The 12,882-nt window shown below is 50.2% G+C and overlaps 1 protein-coding gene across 14 annotated transcripts in view; it reads right to left on the bottom strand.

Moving 5' to 3' along the window:
* OTOF (otoferlin) overlaps positions 1-12,487 on the bottom strand; it is a 186,134-nt gene extending 173,647 nt beyond the window's left edge. For 10 of the 14 annotated variants that reach the window (XM_083604711.1, XM_083604721.1, XM_083604719.1 and 7 more), the window contains exon 1: positions 11,791-12,486. In XM_083604711.1, the coding sequence (XP_083460837.1) occupies positions 11,791-11,869 (79 nt within the window). In that variant the 5' untranslated portion in view covers positions 11,870-12,486. Of the gene's footprint in view, positions 1-11,790 lie in introns of all 14 variants that reach the window. The other 4 variants (XM_083604710.1, XM_083604722.1, XM_083604713.1 and 1 more) reach the window with 2 other exon arrangements.
* Positions 12,488-12,882: the final 395 nt, after the last annotated feature.

The raw sequence follows: 12,882 nt of genomic DNA on the forward strand, positions 1-12,882 counted from the left end.
AGCCAAAGGCCAGGCGGAACAACTCTGTCTTACAGGCCCTGCAGAAAGAAATCTAATTTTACGATTCTCCCTCTGGCAGACCCCCAAAATAGTGACCCAGTAGGTCAGGGAAGCAAGCCATGGCAGGTGGTGCCAAGGCAATAGATTTGGGTTGTGTAAAGCTGTAGTGTAGCCTCCAGGTGCTGCCTTCCGGCCCCTGCATCCCTCCCCTGTGGCCCTCGCAGCCCTCGCAGAAAACGCGCGCAGGGTGGGTGTTTTAAACTCTGCAGGAATGTGACACCCTCAAGGAGTGAGTGAGGAGGCACCCCAGGGAGACAGTCCCCAATTCCCAGACCTGCTTGTGACGCACAGACGTCTGTGAACAAATCCCAGAGAAACTGTGAAGCAAGCGAGAGGACCTATAAATAGGTGGATCTCGTGGGGAACGAAGGATATTGAGCAGAGTCAGGCCTGGCTGAGCCAGAGAGAATGAGAGAAGAGCCGGGAAATGGGTGGGAGACAGAAGCCTAGAATTGCAGGGACACCAAGGGTCATCTAGTCCAACCCAGAGGTTGGACAAACACAGCTGGGTCTGGGTTCGAAACACACACACACACACACACGGTCAAGGAGCTTTCTCAAATTAAATATCCTTTATTAGGCATAGCAAACCACACATTATCAAACAGACACCATATACAAATTGTGCAACATACGAGCTCAGCATAACAAGGTTTGTCCCGGTCAGATCTTTAACTCCAGAGGAAATCAATTTGCATAAATAATACAATACAACACTACCACATCACCGATCAGTTAAGAACCACTACATCTCTTTATAACGGCCCAGTCTTTCTACATGGACAAGTCTGGAACAGATTAATCCATTTTGCATTGCTTCCTATGGGAAAGCGCACCTTGGTTTTGGAACGCTTTGGTTTTGGAACAGACCTCCGGAACAGATGACGTATAGCAGTGATGTCCAACCGGTTGGCCACGATTAACAACAAAAAACTCAACAACTCTTGCCTCCCCCCTAAAAAAAGCTCAACAACTGCCAGTAGATCACTGCCAGTGTTTCTATACTGGGAGTAGATCATAGTCTCTTGGGAGTTGGACATGCCTGTAGTATAGTATCAAAATTAACCCACTCCACCCTCAAGAATAGGAATAGAGATCTTCTCCAAAAAAAGCTCTTGCCTGCTGGAAGTAGGGAACACCCTGGAGAGTCCTTGCGGTTCATGAGGTGACCCAGGGAGGGTCGCCTCATGAGCAGGAGGGACAGCAGGGCTTTGCTGAGGTTGCTCAAACTCACCGCCAAACAGCTGATGTGTGGAATAGATGCTCAACTAGGCATCTTTCAGCCTGTGGTTCTAGGGAAACAGTGCAAGGCGTCTCAACACTTCCTCTGCCAGCAGCAAACGAAATCTGTAGCTCCAGGCAAGCAGGTACCTCTCTGTGGTTTTTTGCAGGTGGATTTCACAGCAAGGCGCTCAGCTCAGCTGGCCTGCAGGCTTCACTTCTCGGCTGAAAACCTTGGCAGGGAACCTCTTGAGCAATGGTTGGTTGTAAATTCAGAGGGTTGTGTCCGTCCGTCTGTCTCACCCACCGGCCATCCGGCAAGCCAGATCGCGCATGGACACAGCTGCAGCAGAGAGCCCCTTCCCTTCCAAACTGCCTCCCCTTTCCATGAATTATTCTTGAATCATTCAATGATTTGGGTTGAATTGTTATTAAGATGTTCAGTAAATTCTCTGTAGGCACAGACCATCCCCCGACTCAAACAAGTTCGTGAAGAAAATCCCAAACTCAGTTCCATGGGTGACTCTGGACATATCTATGCAGTAGCTTAGCTTAAAGTTTTAAGAGTCTATATGCTAATCGCATATAGGACCGTAAAGATGGCTGATCGCCAAAGAATTGATGCTTTTGAATTCTGGTGCTGGAGGAGACTCTTGAGAGTCCCATGGACTGCAAGAAGATCAAACCTCTCCATTCTGAAGGACACCAGCCCTGAGTGCTCACTGGAAGGACAGATCCTGAAGCTGAGGCTCCAAGACTTTGGCCACCTCATGAGAAGAGAAGACTGAAAAGACCCTGATGTTGGGAAAGATGGAGGGCACAAGGAGAAGGGGACGACAGAGGACGAGATGGTGGGACAGTGTTCTCGAAGCTACCAGCATGAGTTTGACCCAAGTGCGAGAGGCAGTGGAAGACAGGAGGGCCTGGTCCATGGGGTCACGAAGAGGCGGACACGACTAAATGACTAAAAACATGCTTATCACATTTATAAAATTTAAATTTATTGTTGTACATTGTTTGAACCATTTGTTTTCTTTCTGGGAATGTACCCCCACGTGTGTTTTATAAGCTGGTCTCCGACCGTAATCAATTATCTATCTCTTTTCAGTAAATTCATTCATTCATTTATACCCCACCTTTCACCCCGATAGGGATTCAAGGCAACTTACAGATAAAACAGAAAAAGTTAAAGACATAGTCGGGGGGATCATTTAAAAGATCATTATAATAACTTCCAGGGGAAGAACATGGTGGATTGAACATCTTTTGTTGGCAGGCTGCTGACAGAAATAGTTACATGGAGATAGATGGTGGTCAGACATAAATCTTAGCTATTGATCAGGAGATTAACCTCTGGTGCTCTGGAAAAAAACTGTTTCTGCATCGGGAGACCGAGAAGCTGTCAGTTTCTGGGAACCCTGATGGGGTTAAGCGACTTGCGTGCAGAGGAATCAACATCTTGCCCAAATGTTTAGTGTTTCTAAGGATGTTTTTAAAGGTAAAGGAACCCCTGGCTGTTAGGTCCAGTCGTGGCTGACTCTGGGGTTGCGGCGCTCATCTCGCTTTATTGGCTGAGGGAGCCGGCGTACAGCTTCCGGGTCATGTGGCCAGCAAGACCAGAGTAGCGCACGGAAACGCCGTTTGCCTTCCCGCCAGAGCGGTACCTATTTATCTACTTGCACTTTGATGTGCTTTCAAACTGCTAGGTTGGCAGGAGCAGGGACCGAGCAACGAGAGCTCACCCTGTCGCGGGGATTCGAACAGGTGACCTTCTGATCAGCAAGTCCTAGGCTCTGTGGTTTAACCCACAGTGCCACCCACGTCCCTAAGGATGTTTTTAGGAGGTGCCAAAAAAAGAAAAACCACAGGGAAGGCCCTTGCCTGACATCAATAGGCAGGGAGTTCCGCAGGGCAGGTGCCGCTACCCTAGAAGATTGAGTCCTCACAAATGTGGAATGGGTATTTCTGCGGCACCTGTAAACAGTGCCAGTTCTGCCCATCGAAGTGGTCAAGTTGGCATTTATGGGATACGGGGATTTCGTAGGCAAATTGGCTTACCGCTCCGCCTCCAAGAAATCATTCTCAATGTTATAGTGTTTGAAACCATTAATCTCAAGCTCAATAAATATTTATGAAAAAATGTAAGTTGGGTACATAGGCGCAGTATTGATGCAACAGCACAAAGGATAACTGGGTCAACTATAGTCCTGAATGAACATGAACATGAACCTATTGCATGTAATTTGGCCATGCCATCCTTTGCTCTTATTATGTAATTACCATGGAAGAAGAGCTTACGCATTTGGGACAATCAAAGAACAGGAGATCTATGCCAGTATGAATTATAGCATAGCATGTATGTTGAATCAAGGAAGGGATTTTTTTGGGGGGGGGGTGTGAATCTGTTCACAGATATTCCTAAGTCTTATGGTATGGAATACTGTATCCAGTTCTGGTTACTACAATTTGGGAAGGATGTGGACAAGCTGGAAGATGTACAGAGGAGGGCAACCAAGATGATCCAGGGACTGGAAACCTAGCCTAATGAGGAACAGTTGAAGGAGTTGGGCATGTTTAGCCTGGAAAAGAGGAGACTGAGAGGTGATAGGAGAGCCACCTTCAAATATCTCAAGGGCTGTCACATGTTCATCAATATGTGGATGATACTCAGCTCTACCTCTCTTTCAAATCGGAACCAGTGAAGGTGGTGAAGGTCCTGTGTGAGTGTCTAGAGGCGGTTGGAGGATGGATGGCGGCTAACAGATTGAGGTTGAATCCTGACAAGACAGAAGTACTGTTTTGGGGGGACAGGGGGCGGGCAGGTGTGGTGGACTCCCTGGTCCTGAATGGGGTAACTGTGCCCCCTGAAGGACCAGGTGCGTAGCCTGGGAGTCATTTTGGACTCACAGCTGTCCATGGAGGCACAGGTCAAATCTGTGTCCAGGGCAGCTGTCTCCCAGCTCCATCTGGTACGCAGGATGAGACCCTTCTTGCCTGCAGACTGCCTCTCCATAGTAGTGCATGCTCTGGTTATCTCTCGCTTGGACAACTGCAATGCTTTCTATGTGGGGCTACTTTTGAAGGTGACCCGGAAACTACAACTAATCAAGAATGTGTCAGCTAGACTAGTGACTGGGAGCGGCCACCGAGACCACATAACACCGGTCTTGAAAGACCTACACTGGCTCCCAGTACGTTTCTGAGCACAATTCAAAGTGTTGGTGCTGACTTTGAAAGCCCTAAACAGCCTCGACCCAGTATACCTGAAGGAGCGTCTCCACCCCCATCATTCCGCCCGGACACTGAGGTCCAGCCCCGAGGGCCTTCTGGCGGTTCCCTCGCTACGAGAAGCCAAGTTACAGGGAACCAGGCAGAGGGCCTTCTTGGTGGTGGCGCCTGCCCTGTGGAACGCCCTCCCACCAGATGTTAAAGAGAAGAACAACTACCAGACTTTTAGAAGACATCTGAAGGCAGCCCTGTTTAGGGAAGCTTTTAATGTTTAACAGACCACTGTATTTTAATACTTTGTTGGAAGCCACCCAGAGTTGCTGGGGAGACCCAGCAAGATGGGCGGGGTATAAATAAATTATTATTATTATTATTATTATTATTATTATTATTATTATTATTATTATTATTATTATTATTGTTATTAGAGCAAGCTTGTTTTCTCATGCTCTGGAGGGTAGGACTCGAACCAATGACTCGAACAAAGGGGTTCAAGTTAGACGAAAGTAGATTCCAACTAAACATAAAGAAGAACTTTCTGACAGTAGGAGTTGTTTGGCAGTGGAATGGTCTCCCTCAAGAGTCTGTGGACTCTCCTTCCTTGGAGGTTTTCAAGCAAAGATTGGAGGACCACCTGCCAGGATCTCTTCCACTTTGATTCCTGCATTGCAGGGGGTGGACAAGCTGACCCCTGGGATCCCTTCCAGTTCCACAACCCTATGATTTCTGGGCACCACAGTTCAAGAAGGACACTGACAAACTGGAACGTGTCCAGAGGAGGGCAACCAAAATGGTCAAAGGCCTGGAAACGATGCCTTATGAGGAACGGCTAAGGGAGCTGGGCATGTTTAGCCTGGAGAAGAGGAGGTTAAGGGGTGATATGATAGCCATGTTCAAATATATAAAAGGATGTCACATAGAGGAGGGAGAAAGGTTGTTTTCTGCTGCTCCAGAGAAGCGGACACGGAGCAATGGATCCAAACTACAAGAAAGAAGATTCCACCTAAACATTAGGAAGAACTTCCTGACAGGAAGAGCTGTTCGACAGTGGCATTTGCTGCCAAGGAGTGTGGTGGAGTCTCCTTCTTTGGAGGTCTTTAAGCAGAGGCCTGACAACCATATGTCAGGAGTGCTCTGATGGTGTTTCCTGCTTGGCAGGGGGTTGGACTCGATGGCCCTTGTGGTCTCTTCCAACTCTATGATTCTATGATTCTATGATTGTATTATTCTGTCTGCCCAAGAGAAGGGTTTCCTGCTCAGAGCTGCTAAATTTACAGCCGCTGCACAGAGACTGAGATGAGAAGCATGTTTGAAGCACCAGTGAAAGTCACATAAATTGAATTTCACTCTTATCTCTGCAGCTTTCTTGTACGACATTATTTAACTTCTTCTGAAATTACTCCGCTGCCTCCTTTTAATCAGAGTTCTATAACAGCCCTGCTGGTTATACGTGATTTCATTTTATTATGTGCAAAACAGAGGCACACAGGGAGAGAGCTCCTAGATTTTTCACTATTTCCGGGTCGGATTCAGTCACATGCCAGGATGCAGAACTAAAGGGCTTTTGGAACACTTGCAAAGCAGACTTGCTGGTCTTTTTTTTTTTAATATAAGGGGTGTGGTGTGGAGATGAACTGGTCAGTGTGGGACTTGAATCAGTGTCGTGTAAGGTCCCCTCACTTCCTCCCAAAGGAGCCCAGGACAGCAAACAAAAAAAGGCAATGTAACTTTAAAAATAACATTTTAAAAAGCATTAAGAACAGGGGTCCTCAAACTTCTTAAGCAGGGCACCAGTTCACTCTCCCTCAAGCACTGTTGGGGGCCAGACTATAGTTTGAAAAAAAATATGAACGAATTCCTATGCACACTGCGCATATTCCCCCCCCCTTTTTTATTTATTTTTGGGGGTCTAAATCCCACACCGTTGTCTTTGTCCATGGAGTTTTGACAAACCTAGACAGCATCTTAAAAAGCAGAGACATCATCTTGCTGACAAAGGTCCCTATAGTTAAAGCTCTGGTTTTCCCAGTAGTGATGTATGGAAGTGAGAGCTGGACCATAAAGAAGGCTGATCGCCGAAGAATGGATGCTTTTGAATTATGGTGCTGGAGGAGACTCTTGAGAGTCCCATGGACTGCAAGAAGATCAAACCTCTCCATTCTGAAGGAAATCAGCCCTGAGTGCTCCCTGGAAGGACAGATCCTGAAGCTGAGGCTCCAAGACTTTGGCCACCTCAGGAGAAGAGAAGACTCCCTGGAAAAGACCCTGATGTTGGGAAAGATGGAGGGCACAAGGAGAAGGGGATGATGGGACAGTGTTCTCGAAGCTACAAACATGAGTTTGACCAAACTGCGGGAGGCAGTGGAAGACAGGAGGGCCTGGCGTGCTCTGGTCCAGGGGGTCACGAAGAGTCGGACACGACTAAACGACTAAACGACAACAAAATCCATTGAAGTTGAAAAGTGTCCCTGGATTCATTGAAAAAATTCTGGTAACCTTACCTTAGCTGGAGTGAAAATGCACTTCAGAATACACCTCTCTTCCACTTTCTATGCCCTGTTCAGAGTCACAAGTGGTGCATTCTGGGCATAGCTGTCAACTTACAGATTTGAAAATAAGGGACCAGCTGCCTCGAAAATAAGGGATCAGCAGCCAAAATAAGGGATTTTGCTATTGTATTGAGTTACATACATGGGTAGGATTGACAGATGCTGTCAATCCGGCATGAGGTGGTTGCAGCGCGGCGGCGGCCGCTGAAGCGCTGCCCTTCTGCATCCCTCCCCACCTCCTCATCTTCCTCCTCCCTCAGGCCGCCTCCTCAGCTGCCACCACCGCTGCTGCCTTTGGGCTCGCGGGCGGTGTGGGCGAGAGTCTCTCCCCCCCCTCAGGCGGGGAAGGGCCAATTGAACTCCTCACGCCCAGACGACGGCACCAGCACGCTCTCTTGCGTGTGGCGGAGGACCCCAAGCCGCTGCTTCCCTCCCAAGCTGGGTGAGCATGAAACCTGGGAAATTTAAGGGACATCATCAACAAGGGACAGCAGCGGGACACAGCGCTGGGATAAAGGAGTTTCCCGCCAAATAAGGGACGGTTGACAGCTATGATTCTGGGCTGCAGCCCTAGGCACATTTCCCCAGGGGATTGGTTGATTGATTGATTGATTGATTGATTGATTGATTGACTGATTGATTTGGTATCCTGGAATCCCTGCATGTCTCGTGCACAGTCAGCGCAAAACAGTCCCTAACCCACAGGCTGTCAAGTCATCTCTCAGACTTCTCTTCTCCAGGCTAACCATACCCAACTCCCTCAAACTTAGGAATGCAGAGAGCTGCAAAGCCAGACCAGGGCGCCCATCTAGGTCAATCCTGATTGTCCTCACTGGTAGGGTTTCAAGCTGGGCTCTCTTGCAGCCCTACTTGCAGATCATGGGGACTGAACCTGAAATGGGTGTGCAAATCTACTTTCTGTGTGCCCTGCAAGCCCTTGGGCACGCAAGAGGTAGGCTTGTGTAGTGGTTAGAGAGCTACCAGGTAACTGGGGGTTTTAGCCCTTCCCATTCCCTTAATGGGACGCGGGTGGCACTGTGGGTTAAACCACAGAGCCTAGGACTTGCCAATCAGAAGGTCGGCGGTTCGAATCCCCGTGACAGGGTGAGCTCCCGTTGCTCGGTCCCTGCTCCTGCCCACCTAGCAGTTCGAAAGCACATCCAAGTGCAAGTAGATAAATAGGTACCGCTCTGGCGGGAAGGTAAACGGCGTTTCCGTGTGCTGCTCTGGTTCGCCAGAAGCGGCTTAGTCATGCTGGCCACATGACCCGGAAGCTGTACACCGGCTCCCTCGGCCAGTAAAGCGAGATGAGCGCCGCAACCCCAGAGTCATCCGCAACTGGACCTAATGGTCAGGGGTCCCTTTACCTTTACAACATTCCTAGAGTGGACATGGAAGGGGAAACCAGTGGTCTGAGAGGCAAGCCTTGGCCACTTCCCTTCCTGGGTTTCAAGAGGTGGGAACTCCTTTCAAATTTCTTCTTATGCTGCAAAACAGCACACCAGCTCAATGTATTTGGTGCTGATGGGGGTGTGAAAGCTGGTATTGGAGCTCAGCCTGAGCTGCTAAGTGCCAGGTCCGAATCTCATGCCACCAGCTGCAAAGTCAGTCTCGCTTGCCCTCAGTTCCATCCCCACAGTATGAGGTTGCTGTCAATAATAATAATAATAATAATAATAATAATAATAATAATAATAATACCCTGCCCATCTGGCTCAGTTTCCCCAGCCACTCTGGGTGGCTTCCAGCAAAAGATTAAAAACACAATCAAACATTAAAAGCTTTCCTAAACAGGGCTGCCTTCAGATGTCATCTAAACGTCAGATAGCTGTTTTTTTCCTTGACATCTGATGGGAGGGCATTCCACAGGGCGGGCGTCACAAGACTGCTGGCCTACCTCACAGGTGAGGATTGCCGATGCAATGGCTGCAGAATTAAAAGCTCAAATTATCGCTCCATGCAGTGGATGCCTGGAGCATCCTGCTAGAGTAGGCGATGTGTTTGGAACATGTGTGCATGCCTCGTCGGATGCAATAGCTGCGTGATGAAATCTTCACACATGCATGCACAAAGGTTGTGTTAGAGGAGACGTCACAAGAAAGGGGCAGAGCGGAGGCTGTGCCTGCAGAGAGTCCGAGGTTCTGTGTATTGCACCTCCCCAGGTAAGGCTGGACTTTGAACTTTGGGCTGGAGTTGGAAAAAAGGGACAAGGTGCATTTTACTCCGAGTTCTCTTAGAGTCTAGATTTAAGCACTGGGGAGCAGGGATGCCTCATAAAAGCAGAGAAGCAAAGAATAATAGACTCTCAGAGCTGGAAGGGACCCTGAAGGACATCTAGCCCAACCCCCTACAATCTCTGGGATCTCAACTAAAGCATCCAAGACAGATGGCCACCCAACCTCTGCCGAAAAACCTCCAGGGAAGGGGAGTCCACAAGCTCCCAAGGGAGTCCGTTCCACTGTCTTACAGCTCTTACTGTCAGAAAGTCCCCCACCCCCGTATGTTTAGTCGGAATCTCCTTCCTTGTAACATGAAGCCATGAGTTCGAGTCCTACCCCAGAGCAGGAGAAAGCAAGCTTGCTCCATCTTCCATGCGATAGCCCTTGAGATATTTGAAGATGGCTCTCCTGTCTCCACTCAGTCTCCTCTTTTCCAGGCTAAATATACCCAGCTCCTTCAACTGCATCTCACAGGGCTTAGTTTCCAGACCCTTGATCACCTTGGTTGCCCTCCTCTGCACAACTTCCAGTTTGTCAACATCCTTCTTAAAGTGTGTCTCACCAGCTTGGGCTCTGCTATTTATTTGTTTGCTTACTTAAAACATTTTTAAGGCCCTACCCATACACCAATTAAGATATCATCGAAAACAACAGTAAAACCCCCGCAAAAATACAAAAAGCAGCACCACGATCTACACAAAACACTGGTTTTATTGCATTGATCTCCCACAACTGATCTCCTCTCCAAAGAGTCCTCGGTTCACCCCTCTCCTCAGTTAATCTGTACAACGACCCTGCAAGCTAGGGTAAGAGGCTGTGACTGTCATCCTGTGAGCTTCAACACTGAGTGGGGATTTGAACCCAGGTCTCTCAGGTCCTAGTCCAGCGCTCTAACCACTACACCACACTGACTCTTCGCTGGGTCCAAGAGGCCAGCTGGAACAAACGGCATTGCTTAATGACTGCAGAAATGAGGGAGGAGGTGATCGGAGGAGTTCCACTAGGACTGGAGAGACTGTAGGGAAAAGGCCGGATTTCGGAGGCTAGTAGGGGAAGGGGCGTAAGCTCAGTGGTTGGAGCAGCAGCTCTGAATGCACAAAGATTCAGTCCTCAGTGGTATGTCTGGTTAGGGCAGGGGTCAGCAAACTTTTTCAGCAGGGGGCCGGTTCACTGTCCCTCAGACCTTGTGTGGGGCGGGACTATATTTGGGGGTGGGGGGAATGAACGAATTCCTATGCCCCACAAATAACCCAGAGATGCATTTTAAATAAAAGCACACATTCTACTCATGTAAAAACATCAGGCAGGCCCCACAAATAACCCAGAGATGCATTTTAAATAAAAGGACACATTCTACTCATGTAAAAACACGCTGATTCCCAGACTGTCCGTGGGCCGGATTGAGAAGACAATTGGGCCAGATCCGGCCCCCGGGCCTTAGTTTGCCTACCCATGGGTTAGGGCTTGGAAAAGATCCCAACTTGAAACCTTGGAGACTTTCACTGCTGCCAGGCTGTGCAGAAAAGGAGACAGAGCGAAGGTCTGACTCAGTATCAAATCCCTTCCTTCCTCTGTTCCTTGCTTGCTGCTTTTTTCGGGAAAGCAGTTTCAGCGGAAGAATGTGAAGCCAGGCAGAGGGGCAGGGCACTCTTGTGCCGTCTTCTCCCGCACCCCAGTTGTGGTACAGGATGCGACCCTGAACTGTCTGCTCCGCAAGGACCGAGCTGGCTCTTTCAGCAACTGGGACTTCCTCCATATGGGACTAGCCAGTGTAGTGGGGAGGGTGTCGGACTGGAGGAGAACTGGGTTCGAATCTCCGCTTGGCTCATAGAGCTTACTGAGTATCTCCTTGAGCCGGCCACTCACTCTCAGCCTAACCTACCTGACAGGGATGTTGTGGGGATTAAATGAGGAATGCAAGCTCCACGGAAGAAAAGGTGCAGTAGCAACAGAATGAATACGTAATAAATAAGAGCTTTTGCAAAGGGTCTCACAAGAATCTGGAACAAGTCTTCCCTCCTCCATCTGTCTCAATTTATATAAGCCACTTGGGCAACATGACTACCATGCGATAGCCCAGTCGGTAGAGGGTGAGACTTAGGGTCGGGGGTTCAAAGCCCACGTTGGGCAAACAAATTCCTGCTTCGCAGGGGGTTGGACTAGATGACTCTCAGGGTCCCTGCCAACTGTGCAGTTCTATGATTCTTTGGGAGGATGTGGCCACACAGCCAGGACTAACTGGAGCCACAGAATCCTCCCCTTTTAAAAAAAGAAAATCAACTCCAGCCAACTTTGGCATGCGCAAAATGATGGCGGGCGAGCCCCCCAGTTTCTCAGGTTGGAGCTGCCCCGGTGGCAGACAGGTGAGCGAGCCCCTCTCACCTGGGCCCTGTCCTTGCGCCTGCAGCCCCAAAGCGACTTCCCTGCGGATAACTTTTTGCTGCCATTAGAGGAGCCCGACCCTGTGCCTGCAGCCCAGCGCCCCCTACGTACCAGCCCCGCTCCCCACATACCTCTGAAAGCTACTTTGGCAATCCTGTCTCCTTTGCCCCGCAGGTCAGTGACCGTCTTCAGGTGCACGACCAAAGCCATGTTGCCGGTGTGGATGCTGAGGCAGCCCAGTAGCTACGACAGACTGGCAGGGTTGGACAGTGGCGGCGGTGGTCTTGATCCTAAGGACTCAGAGCTCTGCCATCCTCTGCTGGTCTCTGCCGGGCCAGTCAGGGCGCATCTCCTCCGCCGTCGGCGTCTCCTCCCTCCCTGGACCAGGAGGAGAGGCGACCCGGAGCCGAGTGACGCTTCAGCTGCCTCGCAAAGCGCTGCAAGCCGCTCGCTTGTCTCAATTATTCAGGAGCTGTCGCAGAAAAGTGCCGCTTGGCTTTCTCTCTCTCTCTCTCTGGGCACAACCCTCCGGCTGGTATCCTGGCTCACGGGCAAAGCTCTCCTCTGCCCTGGGCCCCCCCGCCGCCGCCACCCCCTCCTCCCTCCTCCATCCTTTGCTACTGCAGCAGCAGCAGCCGCCGCGCTCCTTCGCAGCCTCTCCAGCCGCGCGCAACTTGGCGGATGGCTCAGGGATAACGGAGGAGCATCTTCTCCACGTTGCCTTCATCCAGCGGCGGCTGGAGCTACAGCTGGCTGCGGTTAACCGCTTAGCTGCTGCACCCTACGAAGAAGGGGGGAGAGGGGGGGTTGTCTGGTCCAGCTGCGGCTTCTGATGCTCTGGAGATTTCGGGAATGGGGTGCATATATTGCAGGCCAGCTCCTTCAGGCTGCAGCACACACAACTAGCTGGCGCGTCGGAGGGAGGAGGGTCCCCAAATTCTGAGGCTGAGCCTCGCTTGCCGTATCGGGGTTTCCCCCCCCACACACCTCAAAGCACAGGGGATTCGGCGCTGCCGGCTTCATTTCTGTAGGCGCCTGGGTCGGTGGGGATGACTTGCTCTTATGCAGTGGCGTAGAGTGGGTTGTCAGCACCCGGGGCAAGGCAAGTAATTTGCGCCCCCTAACCCGTGGATTTGCGCCCCCTAACCCTAACCCCCAGACGTTGCGCCCGGTGCAGCCGGGCCCCCCCTGCACCCCCCACGCTACGCCACCAGTGGCGTAGC

This window comes from Podarcis filfolensis, assembly GCF_964270895.1.
Source record: "Podarcis filfolensis genome assembly, chromosome: 3".
Taxonomy (NCBI): domain Eukaryota; kingdom Metazoa; phylum Chordata; class Lepidosauria; order Squamata; family Lacertidae; genus Podarcis; species Podarcis filfolensis.